The sequence below is a fragment of the Eutrema salsugineum genome, unplaced genomic scaffold, assembly GCF_000478725.1.
Source record: "Eutrema salsugineum unplaced genomic scaffold, Eutsalg1_0 scaffold_6, whole genome shotgun sequence".
Lineage (NCBI taxonomy): Eukaryota > Viridiplantae > Streptophyta > Magnoliopsida > Brassicales > Brassicaceae > Eutrema > Eutrema salsugineum.
The window spans coordinates 1809777-1828533 of record NW_006256547.1 but is presented as its reverse complement, the minus strand read 5'-3'; the positions used below and the strand labels follow the sequence as shown (position 1 = coordinate 1828533).

The window sequence follows — 18757 nt, the reverse complement described above, 5'->3', positions numbered from 1 at the left end:
ACAATTGTGTGCAACTCCAAGAAATATATTAAAAAAAAGATCTTTTGAGAACACTAAAAGGTTTGATCAAAAAAAAAAAAAAAAGAGAACACTAAAAGGTAAGAATAAATATTTTCTCAATATTTAGCCTCTTCTATACGACATACGACATCGTTTTTCTCACACGTGCGCGCTCACCGACTTACAGAAGAGCCCACACGTTGGAGCTTCTGTTAATATCAAAAGTTAGGGGTAATTTAGTCATTTTCGTATAGACGAGGTTTCTGAGCGGAGAATAGGAGTTTCCGTTATCCTTTATATTATCTCTCTTTCTTCGATTTAATTAATTAACAAACAAAATAAAAATAAAATAAAATCTCACGTTTCTTCTCTCTCTCGAGCCTCAAGCGACAAATCTAATTAGGGTTTTTGAGAATCTTCATCTTAATTTCAATTCTTCAATCTTATTCCACTGTGTTTTGCTCGTCAGGATCATCCGCAAACCATGATTTCAGATTCGATCACCAACGCTTCTGCTACTGCAGCCCCTAGCGCGAGGGATTCCGGAAAGAAGAAAAGGGTAAGTTTTTTCTTCAAATCTCCTCCATTTCTCCTTAAATCTCATCGCTTTCTCTGAAATTGATCAGCTTTCCGTTCATCTCATATCTTCTCCCTGATTCATAGTTTGGTTTTGTTATTGCATTGCGTTTGCAGAACAATAAGTCGGCTAAGATGAAGCAGAACAAGCTCGGTCTCCGCCGTGAGCAATGGCTTTCTCAAGGTATGATATTAAAAACTTCATCTTTCCCGTTTTCTATATATGTTTTCAATTGTGTGTGTGTGTCCACTTGCCTTTTTCGTTTGGTTAGATATTGATTCTAGATTTTTTTTTAATTTCACTATTAGTTGCGGTGACGGATAAGGGTTGTAAGGAGAAGAGGAGTGTTAATCGCAGTGAGAAACCTAATCAGAGAGATAACCCAGTGGAGAATTTAGATGGGCTGCGTAGAGAAGAGGATAATAACGGTGGTAATCATCACCATCACAGCTTTATGGAGTCGCCTTCAAATAGCTCCATGGGAGGTACAGATATGAGCACTAATTTCAGTGGGAGAAGCAGCAGGAGTAGCAGTAGCAGCAGTGGGTTTTGCTCTGGTAACATAACAGAAGAAGAAAATGCAGATGATGATGATGATGATGATGGGTGTGTGGATGATTGGGAAGCTGTTGCTGATGCATTAGCGGCTGAGGAAGAGAATCAGAAAGAGAAACTCCTCCGTGAGTCTGTCAAAGAGCAAGAGAGTGTTGGACAATCAGCTTCTAATGTGGGTGAGTCGATCAGTGATGCATCAGATGTGGGTGTTAAAGATGCAAAGCAAGATTGCTTGAGAATGCCATCAAGGAAGCAAAAGAGTAATCGAGCTTGGAGGCCAGACGATGACCTACGCCCTCAGGGTCTACCTAATCTGGCGAAGCAGCTTAGTTTTCCTGAGTTGGACAAGCGTTTTAGCTCTGTGGCCATTCCGTCTTCATGTCCCATATGCTATGAAGATTTGGACTTGACGGATTCGAATTTTCTTCCTTGTCCTTGCGGATTCAGGCTCTGTCTTTTCTGCCACAAGACGATTTGCGATGAGGATGGGCGTTGTCCAGGTTGCAGGAAACCATATGATCGGAATGCCATCAAGGCTGAGACTAGTGTTCAAGGTGGTGGTCTAACAATCCGGTTGGCTCGTTCGTCTAGCATGTTTTGCAGGTTTTAAAAAGCAGAGGTTTGGTTTTCGCAAACCGTTGGTGTCTGTTCGATTTCTCTGTTTCCTTCACCTCATTTTGCATCAGTATTGGAACTCTCTCTCTGGTTATTTCTAGCTTAGATAATGTGGGTATAGTGTTGCCTTTTGGCACTCAAGAACTTGAGCTTTGTTTTCTATGTCATCGATGTTTCTAAGTCTAAAACATTGTGGTGATGGTGATGTAGAGTGTTGTGTGAATACATAAAAGGTGGTACAGAAAATTCAAATACATAAAAAGAGTTTCAATAAATGCTATTTTCTCATTTCAAATGCAATATCTATAATTTTTAAGGTGTGTGGTCTTCTTGCATTTATCTCTTGAGAAACACCTCTGAAGGATTAAGAGTTTTTTTTTGTTTACGATCACCAAAAATGAATTCTCATTATTTGTTTTCTGGGCTTCTACTTTGAGTTAATTTGGCTATAATTCATCGGCATTTATTGTTGCTCACATAAAGTGAGGTGTCATACCAACTTCGACAAAGTGATAAAACCAGCTTACAGTCTCTCTTGTAAGGAAAAAAACTATGATCTCCTAAAGAATTATATATTAGCTTTGTTTTTACTCTACCATTTACATTACTACCATGTAATAAAACCCCTCTTACTTTGTCCCCACTGATTTCACTCAGCAAAAAAAAAATGCCACGAGGGCTGAAAAAATTGTACTTTTAGGTAATTAAGCTGGAGAGAATCATCAGTGAGGCTCAAGTGCTTTGAGTCTATAAGCTTTCTGCTATTGAAGGAATTTCCATCGGGAAGCTCAGATCTTTGGGCGTTTGAGCTGCGAGTGAACAGATGAATCCAAAGAGTAGACATTCTCTGTTTCTAGCTCTCTCTTCTTAATACTCTTTGTGGAAGATAAATTTTCAACTTTGATTAGAGAATCTCTTAATCTTCTTACATCCGAGAGCTTTACCGGCTTTAATAAGAAATCTTCAGCACCTTCTTCAAGACATCTGAATGGTAAAAAATATATCACAAGAAGAATATTAATTCCAGTAAACACCAATTCCAGTAAAGTTGGAACTTTTAGATAAATAAGTTTATGTGCAGATCTGTTTAGTTGTTTATGTAGCAAACAAGCATAAGATGGCCAGGTCATAAGATTGAGTTTTACACAAAAACATATTCTCTTAATTTGGTCCAGAGGTTTTCCGATCCGAGTAAGCAAAGTGAAAAAGCATGTGAGGTGGCTTTCACAAAACCCTACCAAATATTAGGCAAGCAAAGATCATATAATTATTTTATTGTAATGTATCACAATCACCAGAAACAGAATCAAATCCCAAAGTGGAGATTTTGCTGGTTAGAAACATCTTTATTCACAAAATCATCTTGGGACCTACTAAAGATCATCAAATCTCAAACTTTGATTAATTATGCAATCACCACCACCAAGATTACCACTGATGGTTAAAAAAAAGAAATTAAATTAATAATAGTACTGCTGTGCTGATCCAAATCTGATGATCACATAATGATCAATCCAATAGATAATATTCAAGACTTCTGAACTAATATGCTCACCAAATTCTACTCTATTTTTTTGGGGACTAAAGATAGAGATAATTAAGATGATGAAAATATACCTATCAATACGAGGCAAAATGTTCTCGGAGGACATTACCACCACCGGTATGTCTTTGAAAGCTGAGGATTCCTGTGGAAATTTTCCAAGAAAAAAATAAACAAGATTAGATCAGCCTAATATTTGAATTTACCTCACAATTTGATTGACTAATCGAATCAATGAAACTTAATGTTAGCTTACTTTGATCTTCTTCAAGAGTTCATATCCAGTCATACCGGGCATCGAGTAATCCGTCATAATTAGGTTAACCTTCAAATCCTGAAAAACCGACAAAGCAAATCACCATTAACAGTCTGCTTGAGAGCTCAAAAAAATTCATATCAAAACTCTCTCGGAAAAAAATTGATACTTTACCTCAAGACCAACGGTTTTTTCATCTACATCCAATCCGAGATATTGCAGAGCTCTTGTCGCACTATCAACAACAGTAACTGGAAAAACAACAAATTTCAGGTAAAAATGAGATTTTTATTCAGCTTATCTCTGAATTCGAAATCTTTTTTTTTTGTTTGAAAAGTTTAGTTGGTGAAAATTACCTTTGCAGGAAGAGACTCTGAGCAAGCGCTCGATGAACTTCCGATCGACGTGACTATCGTCGACGGCGAGGACATGAAGAAGATGCGGCGATCCAAACTTGGAAGGATCGTTGGCGATCTCAATCTTCCTCGGCAGCAAAACCTCAGCCATTAGATTGAGAGAGGAGATAAATGTTCTTCTAATCAAAGTCGGATGATTTTGGAAGAAAATTGAAAAAGATATGATGTGGAGAAATGGAGATTGGGTGTTGTTTATATAAGTAGAAAGACACAAAAAAAAGAGGGAACACACGAAATCGAGAGATTTTGCATATCTTTAAGATTTTGCCAATTTGCTTTTTAATTATTTTTTATTTTCTTGGTCAACTAGCTCCGTAAATTTAATCAAATTTAGTTTCTAAACTGGATCAGTTAAGGGATACTCTAACGTTAACCATAGAGCTCGCAGTTCTGATTATTTCTTTGGACCTTTGACAGTAAAAATATATAAACAGGATTTTTTAACACGATCACTTGTAATATTATTATTATTATTTTTTTTTAGGTTAGGTATCGTCTCAAGTACAAATAAAGTCTTGAAGAAGACAACATTACACATTACACCAAACCAAGCAAAGATATAACAAATCAAAGGAAATCTGTTCATATATGAAATCTGTTCATATATGAAATCGCGGATGATCGATCGATCGATGTTATAAGCAACGATCTTGGAAAGCCTTTGATGGGTTTTCACCGTCGATCTCCGAATGGTGAGGGAAATCAAACGGCATTTCTTCAGGAGAGAGCCAAGCTTCTCTAAACACTCGAGAAACTTCTTCATAAACTACTCCATTGCCTTGAGGCGTGAGATGAAGTCCATCACTGTTTAAGTCAACAACAAATCAGCAAGAAAAAAATGATTCAGGAGATGAGTGTTTTTGAGAAGCAATGGCAATGAGATTCGCACCTTAGGTACTTTTTCTGCCAATCATTGGTTTCCTGCATTTTGGACCAAAGGTTGACACATCGCAGACCGAGTTCCTCAGCTAATGCAACACAATGCTGTGCGTAGATTCCTGTGGTTTCGTTTGTTCTTTCAGGCTCTTTCATAGCCTTTTCACCATAGATTGATCTGATGTAGCACAACCATTGATTCAGTTTCCAAGATGTGTTGGACTATTATAAATGGTTGAGTAACAAAAAAAAACTTTTAACAAAGATAGAGATGAAAAAAAAAAGAAACCTACTCTGCATAACTTTGCCGTCCAGCTTCATCGACTGGTGGTGGAGTTACAAGCACAATTAGCATGGTAGGTGAACATTTCTGCAAACAGAAACAAATTTATCTACCGGGAATTGAAATACCTAAGATCATGCTAAACTGCAACAAACATTAAATAAATTGAAGGAAGACATTTGCTAGAAAAACCAATGTACACATGAGGAGGAGATAATCAATGAAGAAACACCTTTAAATGCAGAACCATTTTTCTGATGTTATCTTTGTACTCTTCAACAGGCACATGCTGCCTATCACTCGTCCTTCCTTTAAGAGCTGCATCGTTTGCACCGAAAAATATCGTCGTAGCAACAGGAGAAGTTGAAGATCCCTAAAATCAAAGGAGGAAGTGGGAAAAAATACACACACTGAGACTTGGGCACCAAAAACAGCTACATCGAGATAAGAGTAGTCAAATCTCTTTAAAGGTAAATTGTTTTTCTAGACCATCTCAAATCTTAAATCTTTCCTACTTGAATAAGATAACATGTTCTGAAATGCATTCAAGGAATTGAGAAAATTCACAAGTAAGCCAGTGATTATGTTTAAAATGAACTGCAGATCATGAACAAATTTATCCCTCCTGGGTACCAATCGACGTGCAGATCAAGTTTCAATTCAACATTATACACCCACACATCTAGCTAGAATCACTCAGTCCCAATAATGAAAATTTTGATTCGAGAGAGAGAGAGAAATCTGACGAGAGGGAAAATGTGATGGAGCAAGAAGAGAGCCCATCTGGTGTTGTAGCCGCCATAGCCACGAACCACAACATCAGCCTTGCGAGAGTAAGCGTCGGCGAGAGCAGATCCCCACCCGCCGGATCTGAACGACTGTGCCGTTATTGAATCGCCGAATAGAACTATCTGCGGCCTCATCACTCACCGTCTCCGTTCGTTTCCGTAGCGAGTAACCGTTGACTCTACACAGGCAGGATCGAATGCAGTTAATTTCATTGTTGGGCCGGGTCCGAGCTAGCCCATATAAACCGGACCCTACTGTTTCAACTTGATTCAAGAGGATGGAGAAAAAGATGCTTCACTAACATCATTGTTGGTATTCTTTCTTGGTCAACTAAGTTTGAGAACTGTATCTTTTTACGTGTTATGCGGTCCTGCAATTCATCGGCTCATATGTTAGCTAAAATTGGTCCGTCAAATTTGTCTTTCTTCTCTGGTAGTTTATTTCCACCTAACTGGCTAAAGCCATACTTGTATCAAGACTACATTTCTTCTATTTAATAAAGATACTTTGTTGAAAAAAAAAAAATCTCATGATCACATAATAAAGAGGGCAATGGAAATATTTATTTTAGGGTTAATGGGTTTTTCTTTGGAGTTTTAACAGTATTTTTTACACGATTACTTGTATTATTAAAATTAAAATTTTAGTTTACGTACTGTAGTAATAAAAAAAAGTCTTGAACAAGACATCACTTTACACAAACCAAACATAGATTTTATCAGGGGCGGAGGTCACGTGCCCTTAACTGTTTTTATTTTTTCCTAAATAATTTATATAATTTTCATTAATTTTTTTAAATTTTTTGGTTGAACGAAAAAGTTGTCCCCAACTAATTTTTTTTTCTTATTTATAAAAAAATTATGCTCCAACTAAATTTATTTCTAGATTCGGCCCTGAATTTCATAGAAATCAATGTTCATACATATGAAATCAAATAACGACTTTGGTCTTTTCATTTCTTGAAGCAAAGCTTCTTGTAAAATGTGGTTTGGAAACCGATAACTTACCTTTTAATTTTTGATGGATTCTTATTGATGACTCAGATTCTGATTTCTTCGTTTTTGTGAGCAAAATGATTACTTGTAGAAAAAAGGATTTAGAATAAGATTTTCAGTGTAGATATCTATGGTTTTAAACATTTGATGATTCTAATGAAAAAAATGACTTCAAATTATGGTGTTTTGTCAAATAAAAACTTTATGGTGTTTAAGGATTATGAAAAAGATTGTTCTCTTGAATATCTTCGAAACTCTTCAACAAAACCCTGAAATATAAGAAGATTTTTTTTTGACTTGTGCACAACAATTGAACATAGATTTTTACTTCATTGATCTCATAAAGAAAAACACTATATAAACATTTGGTGGATGCTCCAATTTTGCCTCGGCCAAAGTGAAAGTAATCTCAAATGGCGTTTAAAGATGCTACATGGATTGCATTGTACAAAAAAATCTCAAGGAAGAGCTCCTGCACAAACACTGAAAGACGCTTCATAGAGATCCTTGTGTTTCTTCTTAGGTGGGATATTGCCATTAGTTGCGGATATTATCATCAATAACAAATGGGTCAAAATGGGGGTCACCATATTCCTTACCGCAATGCTTATTAGTTCTGCATTGCATTTTTGAGATATGATTATTAAAATATATATATATATATATAGTTGTTTGTTAGTTATCGTGGTCAACATTCACTTTTTCTTGGTTTTTTTTTTTTTGAGCTCTAACAACAAAAAAATATCCAACTTGAGATGAAAGACGATTTAGAAGTAATTTCAAAGTGTATGATCTTCTTTCAATGTCAATTATTCTCAGTCAAAGACCATATTTTTTTACCTCTTATTTGTAAAATCCATGAATATTCATTATTTTTTTAGAAATTGTATTTTATAGATAAGAGAAAATTAAAGTTTAACATTCTCTTTCCCTTTTTTTTAGAAACTGTATTTTAAACATAGTCTTTTAACATTCACGATATAAATGTCAATTTTAGAAATTGTATTTTAAAAAGATATCCGTTTCTTCTTTTTATCTCTTTCCTTTTTTTTAGGTTTGTTTAACTTAGCCTTCTAATCTCTTAATTTCTCTCTAGAATATAATTCCAATTTGAAAGTGTCTATATCTTCTTTTCAATGACAAATATATTCTCTCAGTTAAAGACTATGTTTTCTTCCTCTTATCGATAAAATCCATGAATAAAAATTTGAAATCTTTGACCCTAGAATAGCAAAAAGAAAAGAATACATCGCGATATATAACCGTGCATCTACATTACTTCATCTCACGTATTTGGAAACTGAACTTAATTGATCTATAGTTTTTGTAATCAGTTTTGAAGTCGTATAGAGCTAAGTTATCAGAAATAGAATATGGGCGCTCTATTTATATATCGAAAAAACATTACACCTCAGTCACACGAACACACACAAAACGATAAATCTCTCCGAATCCCCTAATCAAGATAACTAATTAAGAGTACTCTCGTAATTAGATATCAATTACTAAAGTAAAAGTGGCTAATCATACAAACCCTGAAACCCATATATATAATTTAATTGCTTCTCGATCTACTACTATATTACTAGTTGATGACGACAGGAAAAAAAGTTCTGATGATTAAACCAAGGAGTTTGTTTTAGTGGACGATCCATAGCCATTCATCAACCCATTCCACGACGAACCTAAGCCGTTGATATAACCGCCACCGCCGTATCCACCACCTTCAGATTTTCCTCCGCCTCCGCTGGCGCCACCATCGGAGTAGCCTTGATCTTGTTGCCAATCAAGCGATAACAGCTTTGCATTTGGCTTCACATCCAGTATTGTTGTTACTCTTTGATGATCTTCATTCTTCAAGATGATAATGATTATAATGACGATGATCATAATTAGGTAGCATAAGTCTCTGGCAATTTTGCTTTAAGAGTGTTTTTTTCTCTATGTTATATATAAGAAAAAGGAAAATAGAATGGTGGATAATAGACAATATGATAAAACCCACAGCATGACCCTCATAAAACCTATGTTAACAAAGAAGAACCATATCGTACGTCATGATTATATTCCTATTAGAAATTAATCACCCTCTCTCTAGGTTTTATATAACCATAATTCGTAGCTATATTAAGAAATTCTTAACTAATACAAACACATTGTATTCTCGACATGATCTGTGACAACCGTCACAAAAATATTTCTATACTTGATTTCCGCCGGATCAATATCGTTAATGTCTTCATATCTCATGCTGTTTCGCTTCGGATCGTAATATGCGACGATGCATTGATACCGGGCTCGATTATAGAAAAAAACTATCTCACCACCACGAGTAACACCTTTGCCCGAGCCCGACCAATTTTCTAAATCTACCATCTGCTCGTGAAAGAAAATCCTGGACCATTCTTGTGTCGTGTCAGTTTGCTCCATAAACCAAATTTCCACGCCCTTCTGGCAACACATGAATCCTAACTTCCCATGGAAGTTTATCAGACTCGAGCGGTGATTCATCAATGTTTCTGGAGCCTTGACCTGATCAAGCTTCTCCGACCTAACATCAAAACTTACCAAAACATATGTACGACGATATTTTTCAGTCCTTGCTTGGTAATAGATAGCCCCGTTGATGCAAATAGCAGGTATTACTGGATAGTGATGTCCAATGCCTTTTATGTTTCTCCACTTGTTTGCAGCCGTCGGAACTGACAATGTGAAAACTTGACAATCTTGTTCCAAACTGCGTTCTCGTAGGCTCAAAACTTTGTATTGATTCTCGAGAGGGTCGTATCCAAGGAAGCAAATGTTCTTGTATAGGTGCATGTGTTTCTGCTCCGGTAACCAAAGGGCCTGCCTGGTGGTAGGGTTGTATATAGCAATCGAAGCATAACCGTATGACCAACAAAGAATCAAACCGCGGACGTAATCATAAGAGTCTGATCGCGTTAATGCAGGGATGTATATTGATTCGTTATCAGCGATCTTTTGGGTAGTTGACGTGAAGATGAAGTAAGGTTTATCCCTACGGTGATGGAAGATGATGTGTGTACGCTGCGGCTGAGCTAAAGAGCGAGTCACGATTGAGTCAAGGAAGTCTCTGCGGGTGCCAATAATTGATGACCATTGCTTCGAGACGCATCGGAACCTCACAAGAGATTTTGCAGGGAGTTTTTTAAGCATCTCCACCACTAGATCCAAAGGGATATTGACGTCGCCGGACCTTTTTCCGGTGAAGTGAAGACGTTGTGTCGCCGATGGTGCGAATAGGAATGCAAGTACCGATTTTATAGAGTATAATGTTGTGATCACAAAGGAACCTGATGATTTTGTTATTGGATAATATTCGCTTCCTCTCTTCATTACGTCTCTGTTTTGTAAAACCCTAAACTTGGAAGAACAATATATATATAAGTGTATGGTTTGTTTTTGTTTTTCTCTTTTTTTTTTTTAAGATTTATCGTTGTCCAAAAAAAAAGATTTTCTTTGAGAGACAAACCATTAAAAAAAAACCTTATGTAAAAGGAAATACTTTGTTTTTAAAAAAAAGAAGATTTATCGTTGTCAAATTTAATGTTTTATTTATGGATATATTCAAATCTTTACATATTTATGTTTTCTTTATTTCTTTCTTTGTGAAAAAAAAATCTCTACAAAGGACGTTAATAATGGTTATATCTTGAGAGACAAACCAAACCATTAATGTCAAAACATGGAAAGTTAAAAAAAAACAAAGCAGAGTCAGAATAGGGAAAATGGTCAAAACCTAGCTGAACTAAATTCTGTGGGCCAAAAAAAATATGAACTAAAATACGGGGCCAAAACCTATCTCAACTCATTAAAAATTTGAATTGTCTATCTGCACTCATATGTAAGTGCTAAAACCTACCTTGACCAGAAATCCGTTAGTCAACATTAACGGGGTGCTGAGGTGGACACCGAGTCAACAATGATGTGGCAATAAAAAGGAAAACGACGTCGTTTTAAGAACTCGTGGAGCAAAACAAACACACAAAACGACGTCGTTTTGAATTGGGGGGAAATTTAAAAATCCCCAAATTGATTTCAATCGAAATTAGGGTTTAGTTCTTCTCTTCTTCTCCGATAGAAAAGGGATTTGTTGATTGGATTGAGATTAGAAGAATTTTGGGGTTCAAAAAGCTTTGAAGAAGACTGCTGCAAAAGAATCGATCCATAATTTGGTCGATTGAAGTCTCGTCTTCAAAATGAGGTAAGCTGCGAATTTAAAAACCAATAAGTGCTTTAAAAACTTTGATTTTGAGACAGATAAGTATTGCGAGTCTGTTTATGGTCATATTAAACACTATTTATATCATTTGTAGTTTAGTTTTTGAGTTTTTTCATCATGATAGTTTTTGAACATAGTTAATCCACCAAGTGTTCGATATAATGTCTGAGAGAGTTTAACTCTTGGGTTTCAATGTTTTTTTTTCAGCTTCTACGATTCTGAAGTGAGCTTCAATGTATTTAGCGGCGGCCTTGTTTTGGAGAGTTGCTGAAAGCTTCACTGAGCATGAATACAGAGCCAACATAGAGAGGGTGAAGAACTATGATATACGCCTGTATGAAGCCATGATGGAGAAGAATCCTCAGAACTGCAGCCTCACCTATTTCTCACCGGCAGCTTCTTGTGTGGACGTGCATAACAACATCTCTGAGTCCTTCAACAATGCTATTGATCCTGCAAGGTATATGCCAATGGTGGAGATGTTAGAGACAATAAGGAGAAGAACCATGATACGTATAGACCAGAGGATGAAAGAAGCATTGAACCATCAAGGAAGATTCACGGTTAGGGCAGTGGAGTGGATAGAGGATGAGCAGAAGAAACTCAGGTATTGTGTAATGGTTCCCGGAGCAAATGCAAGAGATGAGGTGCGTGAGTCTGGTGTAAGCTACAGTGTCAATATGAGACTCAGGACATGTGCTTGTAGGAGATGGGATATGAGTGGTCTTCCTTGCCGTCATGCCCTTCGTATCATCGCTGAGAGGAAGCTGAATCATGAAGATCATATATCCCATTGGTTTCTTAATTCTAGGCAGCAACAAATCTATGGTAACTCAATCAATCCTGTTAACGGTATGTTGTTTTGGGGAAGTTCAGGATCAAAGGTGCTGCCACCACCAAGTTTGGTTGAAGAAATTGAGAACAGAGTTGGAAGAAAGCCAAAGCCGAAGAGAAAGAAGGCAAGGCATGAGTCTCCATCAAAGAAGAAGGCATCTAGAGAAAAAAAAGTCATGCATTGTGGTCGTTGTGGTGAAGCTGGACACAATGCAACCAAATGTCAGAATATGGTAGGGGAAACCAGCAAAAAAGCAAGAAAAAGAACAAATGCAAGAAAGAAGAGGCAAGTAGAAGATGGAAATGAGGCCACCGAGACAGAACAAGATGGATATGAGTCAATGACTCTATCATTTGGAGATGGACCAATTCCAACTCAGCCAACTCAAGAATATGTAAGTTTCATGATTTGTTAAATGGTATATGTTTTATCGACCTTGTAATAATCTTATCTACATTGTTTTCTTCTATTTTGGTGTTAGGAAAGATGGATGATGTAAGCTTTGTGGAGCACGAAGACAAGAGCATAAGATGCATCGGATTAAAAAGGTTCTCAAGACCTAGATCATGACTTCATTTTCTCTGTTTTTGTCATGGTTTGAACTTGATTTTGTTGGCTTTGATGATGTACTTTTGTTTGGATTTTAGATTCTTGTTTTGTGACTGCTTTTGTAAAGATTATGCTCAAACAATTGTCTCTCCTTTTAAGCTTTATATATCTCTCCTTCAAACTCATTCAGTTTCAAATCATTCAGATATAATAACCATACATAGATTACACACAAACATAGATTCTAGGCTTACATTCCAACAAGAAAACAAATGATAAAGCATATGGAACATCAGTTGCTTAAAACAGAGACACATAAACTAACCACATCACAAAACCAAATCCCACAAGGTTCTTCAAGCTACGGAGCTGCATTTTGAGATCTCCCACTTCTTTTGCAACCACAGCCTCACACAAACGCGTCTCCATGGTCAATGTATCAATCACGGACTCACAAACATTGAAGCTCTTCTGCAATGTCGTTGAACTCTCTTCAATATTGTCCACTTTGTCAATCAAGTCCTCAAGCTCTTCAACCATACATGTATCAGTCCATGTGAATGTATGATACCAATTATCCTGTTACATATACAAACATAAATCAATCGACATTAAAAGCTTTTTCCAAAACTGATTCACTGCTCAAACCCGAAAATGAATTCACTTACTCCTTCCTTTCTCTGTGGACACGCATGAAACAGCCTTCCAGGGTTTTTAGCAGTACCAGACGTCTTCATTACAATAGCTTCGCCGCACCTACATCTCTTAGGAAACCCTCGTCCTTGAAATTTCTATTACACTTCTTTCTCATCTCAATCCAATCAACAAATCCCTTTTCTATCGGAGAAGAAGAGAAGAACTAAACCCTAATTTCGATTGAAATCGATTTGGGGATTTTTAAATTTTCCCCCAATTCAAAACGACGCCGTTTTGTGTGTTTGTTTTGTTCCACGAGTTCTTAAAACGACGTCGTTTTCCTTTTTATTGCCACATCATTGTTGACTCGGTGTCCACCTCAGCACCCCGTTAATGTTGACTAACGGATTCCTGGTCAAGGTAGGTTTTAGCACTTACATATGAGTGCAGATAGACAAGTCAAATTTTTAATGAGTTTAGATAGGTTTTGGCCCCGTATTTTAGTTCATATTTTTTTTGGCCCACAGAATTTAGTTCAACTAGGTTTTGGCCATTTTCCCAGTCAGAATAACTGTAGTCTGTAGATTAAATACTTCTTTCTCCTCTGTCTCAAGTTCTTAGAGTTGAAATTGACACATTAATTACAATTATGGGAGATACAACTTATACTTTTTTGGGTAACATATATTGTTATCCCTGCCAAAAAAAAAAGACAGCGAGATTATGTATGTGTCAAAAAGGAACATTTCATAATCACATATAAGATTGAAATGAACATTAATCGACTTAGTCCGGTGATTCTTTTGAGCCACCATCTACGAGCTTTTCATGCCTTGAGGAAAGATGAGATGCAACGAGTTGCTAACAGATCAGCAAAAAGACACATATCTATATATATATATATATATATAATTTTACGAGATTCTCCATGAGATAACTTTAGGGAAATATCACAATTGGGAAAAAAAATCACAAACCTTCAATCCTTCATTCAAGTAGAAATGTGATACAAAGGAAGCTTAAATACACTAAAACCAAGGGCAATAACCGAGAATGAATCATACTTATTTGAACCAAAAGTGAATATACACTCTAATAAATTTTATTTTTAATTAATTCAATTACAAATCTGATCAAAATTTGATATTTAGAACCTGATTTAAAATTATGATCCACTAACGCTATTCATCCCTAGAGACGTGGATATAAGAAAATAAAGAACATGAAAAAATGGAGAGCCAAGCTCTAATGTAACGGGGCAATTGCATCAGAATCCCCGGTTAAATATGATAATCTATTTATATAATAAATAGTATAAACTGAATTTGAACAATTAATAGAAATTAAATATTAAAAAAAACACTGTGAAATCTGGAATCTGTTAAGGCTCTATGGAAATATAAACCAGAGAAATTCAAGAAAATGTTTTCTTCAAAAGCAACGTGGAACCTCATATAGGATGCAAAACCGAAACTTGAATGGTCGCGAGGTATTTGGTTTAAATATGGTACACTAAGGTTTTCTTTTCTTGCGTGGTTGGCGATGTAAAATCACTTATCTACGGGACATAGAATGCAACGGTGGAACGCATCAATTCAATCCCAGTGTGTCATTTGTGATGATCCGTTAGAAACCAGAGATCATCTAGATCTTTTTATCATGTCGTTACTCAGCTCAAGTGTGGGAGGCTCTCACAAAAAGAATTCTCAAAGAAAGTTACACAACGACTTCGAACTCGCTTGTGCATATCATCTCAGGATTCATCTCTGAATTTTCTTCGTTTTATCATAAGGTATGCTTTGCCATCTGATATTCATGGACTATAGAAAGAGAGGAGTGGAAGAAACACACGGAAATCCACCATCTATATGCCTCAACGTCTGATAAAACTGATTGACAAGACTATGCACAACATGCTTTCTTCGATACAAAGCTCGGGAAATGCAAAATATGAGGGAAACCTCATGTTTTGGTTTGCAACGAGGACTACCTCATCACATTGTGTATTTTGCTCACTCTTAAAATCTCGACGCACTTGTTGTAATAATGACTTTTTTCTTTTGTTTGAATAATAATTTAACATTCACTTTAAAAAAAATTGTTGCCTGAATTATATTATAGGTTTTGGCGTAGAAAAAGTAATTTAAAATTGAAGAAATGAAAAGGAACACAATTTGTCGACATAAAAAAACTTAAAAGGAAAAAATAATTAATCTACATAAAACCGAGAACAAATTAAATGCAAAGAAAAAAAATGTGGGGAAGCATGGGACCCACATGAGAGAGGTAAAAAATGAACAGTGATCAGGCATCGAACTGGTATCTTCTTAGTTCTTAAACTTATAAATGAACGAAGCCACTGAGCCACGTGCTTTTAAATTTTCTTGTCGAAAACAAGGCAAAAGATATTTCATTAATAGCACGTGCCCCTATACCCATCGACGTGGGTCCGCACCTGATGTTGAAATCAAACAGTAACTCTCTGAAGTTACATATTAGAAATTCTTAGAAACGGGAGCTCATGCAAGACTCAACCAAAGAAAAAAGCAACCCAATCAATTAGTTTAAGCACTTGATAATCCCATCGCCTTGAGCTCTGGTTTCTCTTGACAAGGGTCTCAATCATCTTCAGAAGATAACTTGTAAGATATATTCATTAATTAATTAGGTTAATTACCTAATGTGTCGAGGTAACAGCGCCAAATTCAGTTAACTTTTCTAATCATGTTACAAGCAACAATAACATGTTAAAAACTGGATCGGTTTAGAGATAATCTAACTTAACCATAGAGCTCGCATTACTGAAAGGAGCAAGTAATTCTATTCTTTAATTAATTGTCTTACCAGTTTTAGTTTAATCTAATCTAACCTTCTATCTTTTAATTTCTCTATAGAATATATTCCAATTTGAAAGTGTCTATATATTCTTTTCAATGTCAAATATTCTCAGTTAAAGACTATGTTTTCTTCCTCTTATCGATAAAATCCATGAATAAAAATTTGAAATCTTTGACCCTAGAATAGCAAAAAGAAAAGAAGACATCGCGATAAATAACCGTGCATCTTCATTATTTCATCTCACATTTTTGGAAACTGAACTTAATTGATCCATAGTTTTTGTAATCAATTAGTTTTGAAGTCGTATAGAGCTAAGTTACCAGAAATAGAATATGGGCGCTCTATTTATATATCGAAAAAAACATTACACCTCAATCACACGAACACACACAAAACGACAAATCTCTCCGAATGCCCCTAATCAAGATAACTAATTAAGAGTACTCTCGTAATTAGATATCAATTACTAAAGTAAAAGTGGCTAACCATACAAACCCAAATATATAATTTAATTGCTTCTCTAATACTGTTACTAGTTGATGATGATTAAACCAAGGAGTTTGTTTTAGTGGACGATCCATAGCCATTCATCAACCCATTCCACGACGAACCTAAGCCGTTGATATAACCGCCACCGCCGTATCCACCACCTTCAGATTTTCCTCCGCCTCCGCTGGCGCCACCATCGGAGTAGCCTTGATCGTGTTGCCAATCAAGCGATAACAGCTTTGCATTTGGCTTCACATCCATTATTGTTGTTACTCTTTGATGATCTTCAAGATGATTATGATTATAATGAAGATGATCATAATTAGGTAGCATAAGTCTCTGGCATGTGGAGACATCCATGAGCGCACCACCACCATTTCCGTTTCTTCCCGGGGAAATCCCGTGGAATCCACCATTGTTGTTGTTGTTGTTTAGACCTACTCCGTGATTCAGACTCATGTGATAGTTATGATGATGATGATGATCTCCATTACTCCCATGATCAACCATGACCAGGTTGTCATTGTTCACTCCCATGAGATCAAATTTAGTGTCCAAGAAATCAATAGGTCTAGGGCTCTGCGAAAGCAATCCGCCATACTTGCTTTCCAAGAAACCAACGTTGCTATGCTCCGGAGTTGAGTAAGACCCCATCATCCCACCGAAATGTGAAAACCCTAGAGGGCCATTTTGGTAATTCTGGTGAGAATGTGCTAAAGCCATAAGGTCGGATGTATTAGTGGTGACAATGTTGGATGGCTTTTTCCCGGAAGAAGTGGAGGATGAAGAATTAGAGGAAGAGGGTTTCTTGTTTTTCCGGCAGCCACCACCGACGGGAATATTCCTTAGAGTGCCCCCTTTGGTCCAGTAACGGCGACAAGTCTTGCAGAAGTAACGAGGCTGAGAGAGGCTATAGTTATTGTAGTAACAGAACTTAGTGTGTGTTGACTCGCAACGAGGACACTTTTGAGGATGGTCGTGAGGTGGACGCAGCCTCCTTCCACCGTCCATCAGAGCCGCCGCTGCTACAGCCACAGCCGAGGCTTGTGGTCTAGTGCTGCAAGCAGCTAGTATGTCGGCTGCTGATGGAGAAGTCGTTGAAGAGTCTAACATGCTTCCTCCTGATGACTCAGCTTCCTAACATTACAATTTACAAAAACATATCAAAATGTGTAACAGTGTAGGATTTATATAAAGAATCGTTTTTTTTTTTTGAAGTTTCAAATGAAGAGCCAAGTTCACCACAATAGAAATTAACGTGCTTGTATGCTATAGGTCATCACTTGCACGCCAAAAACGATGGTTTGAGATGACTAATGAGTAAGGTCTGAATTGTTTCAAAAACAAATTTTGTATTTAGCATTTGCATTTTACATGACATTTGCATTTGTGTTTACATGTGACAAAAAAAAGTCATAAGGAGAAATTCAAATTTAAAAATGTCAAACGTAAACAGATCTTCCATTTGCACTTGACCATTATCTTAACAATTAACAAGATAATTTTGCTAACTTTTAACAAATTTTACGTTCATTAACTTGGAAGAAATGACGGTTTAACTGAAAATACCTGGAGCCAATCAGAATCCATGCAAACTTGAAGAGAAGTAAGACCCATATTGTGTTTTGGCTCTTTGTTTAGTTTTGGGGGAGTGAGAATTTTAAGACAAGTTCATGAACAAAATCGAGAGAGAGAGAGAGAGAGGAGATGAGGCAAGGAAGAGTTTGGGGTTGGGATGTGAATAAGAAGGAAGCAAGAAGAGGACCTTTCTTCTCCTCGGGATTGCTGTCTCCGCTCAAAACCACTTCAATTATACTTAGTTAAGTTAGTTCACACTTACAATTTTTTTTTTACTTTTTTTTTTCAAGTTTAATAAATACAATGTCTTAACATTTAAATTATCGTTTCAATCTAATTTTTTTAAAAGTCGTAAACCTTGCTCATTGTATCTATCTGAACTCTAATTATTCATTTTGGTCGTCGATAACGATATGCCAGGTGATCTTATCTAAAAGGCCACCTACTAATCTAATCAAAACTAATTAAAATTCCATAATTATTATTATAATTGATCGTTTTTCGGATGTTATTATTTGTAAGTTTTACATTTATATGGACACCAAAGCGTGAAATACGGAGCTTCCTTTGATTTTCTATTTCTGGAATTAATGTATGGTACGGTGGATAATTTCTTAGTTTCATGACTCTCATCTCTGTATTTCCTATTTTCTTACTAATTTTAAAAGTTATGAAGACGTTACT

At 36.3% G+C, this 18757-nt stretch overlaps 5 protein-coding genes across 6 annotated transcripts; 1 reads left to right on the top strand and 4 right to left on the bottom strand.

Moving 5' to 3' along the window:
- Positions 1-328: 328 nt before the first annotated feature.
- Positions 329-2036, top strand: LOC18013087. Its single transcript, XM_006394276.2, has 3 exons — positions 329-559; positions 694-760; positions 886-2036. Exons 1-3 carry the CDS (start codon positions 485-487, stop codon positions 1740-1742), a joined length of 999 nt encoding a protein of 332 aa, XP_006394338.1. The 5' UTR covers positions 329-484; the 3' UTR covers positions 1743-2036.
- A 243-nt stretch (positions 2037-2279) lies between these two features.
- On the bottom strand, positions 2280-4208 carry LOC18013487 (two-component response regulator ARR6). The gene is made up of 5 exons (XM_006394275.2): positions 3903-4208; positions 3721-3797; positions 3547-3624; positions 3365-3435; positions 2280-2731 (listed from the first exon to the last, which is right to left on the bottom strand). The coding sequence occupies exons 1-5, from the start codon at positions 4051-4053 to the stop codon at positions 2536-2538; spliced, it is 573 nt and encodes a 190-aa protein (XP_006394337.1). The 5' UTR covers positions 4054-4208; the 3' UTR covers positions 2280-2535.
- A 190-nt stretch (positions 4209-4398) lies between these two features.
- On the bottom strand, positions 4399-6120 carry LOC18012803 (GDSL esterase/lipase At5g62930). Of its 2 annotated transcripts, XM_024151375.1 has the most exons (6): positions 5868-6120; positions 5354-5494; positions 5132-5208; positions 4852-5016; positions 4569-4766; positions 4399-4524 (listed from the first exon to the last, which is right to left on the bottom strand). In XM_024151375.1, the coding sequence occupies exons 1-5, from the start codon at positions 6042-6044 to the stop codon at positions 4598-4600; spliced, it is 729 nt and encodes a 242-aa protein (XP_024007143.1). In that variant the 5' UTR covers positions 6045-6120; the 3' UTR covers positions 4399-4524; positions 4569-4597. The 2 variants fall into 2 exon arrangements, with proteins under 2 accessions (XP_024007143.1, XP_006394336.1); XM_006394274.2 differs by having other exon boundaries at positions 4413-4766.
- Positions 6121-8525: 2405 nt separating this feature from the next.
- On the bottom strand, positions 8526-13269 carry LOC18012802 (putative F-box protein At1g32420). The gene is made up of 6 exons (XM_006394272.2): positions 13201-13269; positions 12858-13111; positions 12634-12648; positions 9112-10164; positions 8911-8929; positions 8526-8759 (listed from the first exon to the last, which is right to left on the bottom strand). Exons 1-6 carry the CDS (start codon positions 13267-13269, stop codon positions 8526-8528), a joined length of 1644 nt encoding a protein of 547 aa, XP_006394334.2.
- Positions 13270-16327: 3058 nt separating this feature from the next.
- On the bottom strand, positions 16328-18248 carry LOC18012739 (dof zinc finger protein DOF5.6). Its single transcript, XM_006394271.2, has 2 exons — positions 18065-18248; positions 16328-17632 (listed from the first exon to the last, which is right to left on the bottom strand). The coding sequence occupies exons 1-2, from the start codon at positions 18110-18112 to the stop codon at positions 16553-16555; spliced, it is 1128 nt and encodes a 375-aa protein (XP_006394333.2). The 5' UTR covers positions 18113-18248; the 3' UTR covers positions 16328-16552.
- Between the last annotated feature and the right edge of the window lie 509 nt (positions 18249-18757).

What these genes read in the sequence shown, in the direction of transcription:
- LOC18013087 (XM_006394276.2), top strand. Translation starts at nt 485, where the DNA reads ATGATTTCAGATTCGATCACCAACGCTTCTGCTACTGCAGCCCCTAGC. An exon ending in ATTCCGGAAAGAAGAAAAGG is followed by an intron (nt 560 to 693) that starts GTAAGTTTTTTC and finishes TTGCGTTTGCAG; the next exon opens with AACAATAAGTCGGCTAAGAT. An exon ending in TGAGCAATGGCTTTCTCAAG is followed by an intron (nt 761 to 885) that starts GTATGATATTAA and finishes TTTCACTATTAG; the next exon opens with TTGCGGTGACGGATAAGGGT.
- LOC18013487 (XM_006394275.2), bottom strand. Translation starts at nt 4,053, where the DNA reads ATGGCTGAGGTTTTGCTGCCGAGGAAGATTGAGATCGCCAACGATCCT. An exon ending in AAAAAACCGTTGGTCTTGAG is followed by an intron (nt 3,625 to 3,720) that starts GTAAAGTATCAA and finishes TCGGTTTTTCAG; the next exon opens with GATTTGAAGGTTAACCTAAT. An exon ending in AACTCTTGAAGAAGATCAAA is followed by an intron (nt 3,436 to 3,546) that starts GTAAGCTAACAT and finishes AAATTTCCACAG; the next exon opens with GAATCCTCAGCTTTCAAAGA.
- LOC18012803 (XM_024151375.1), bottom strand. Translation starts at nt 6,044, where the DNA reads ATGAGGCCGCAGATAGTTCTATTCGGCGATTCAATAACGGCACAGTCG. An exon ending in AAATGGTTCTGCATTTAAAG is followed by an intron (nt 5,209 to 5,353) that starts GTGTTTCTTCAT and finishes TTCTGTTTGCAG; the next exon opens with AAATGTTCACCTACCATGCT. An exon ending in GGACGGCAAAGTTATGCAGA is followed by an intron (nt 5,017 to 5,131) that starts GTAGGTTTCTTT and finishes GTGCTACATCAG; the next exon opens with ATCAATCTATGGTGAAAAGG.
- LOC18012802 (XM_006394272.2), bottom strand. Translation starts at nt 13,269, where the DNA reads ATGAAGACGTCTGGTACTGCTAAAAACCCTGGAAGGCTGTTTCATGCG. An exon ending in GTCCACAGAGAAAGGAAGGA is followed by an intron (nt 13,112 to 13,200) that starts GTAAGTGAATTC and finishes TATATGTAACAG; the next exon opens with GATAATTGGTATCATACATT.
- LOC18012739 (XM_006394271.2), bottom strand. Translation starts at nt 18,112, where the DNA reads ATGGGTCTTACTTCTCTTCAAGTTTGCATGGATTCTGATTGGCTCCAG. An exon ending in TGGATTCTGATTGGCTCCAG is followed by an intron (nt 17,633 to 18,064) that starts GTATTTTCAGTT and finishes TTGTAATGTTAG; the next exon opens with GAAGCTGAGTCATCAGGAGG.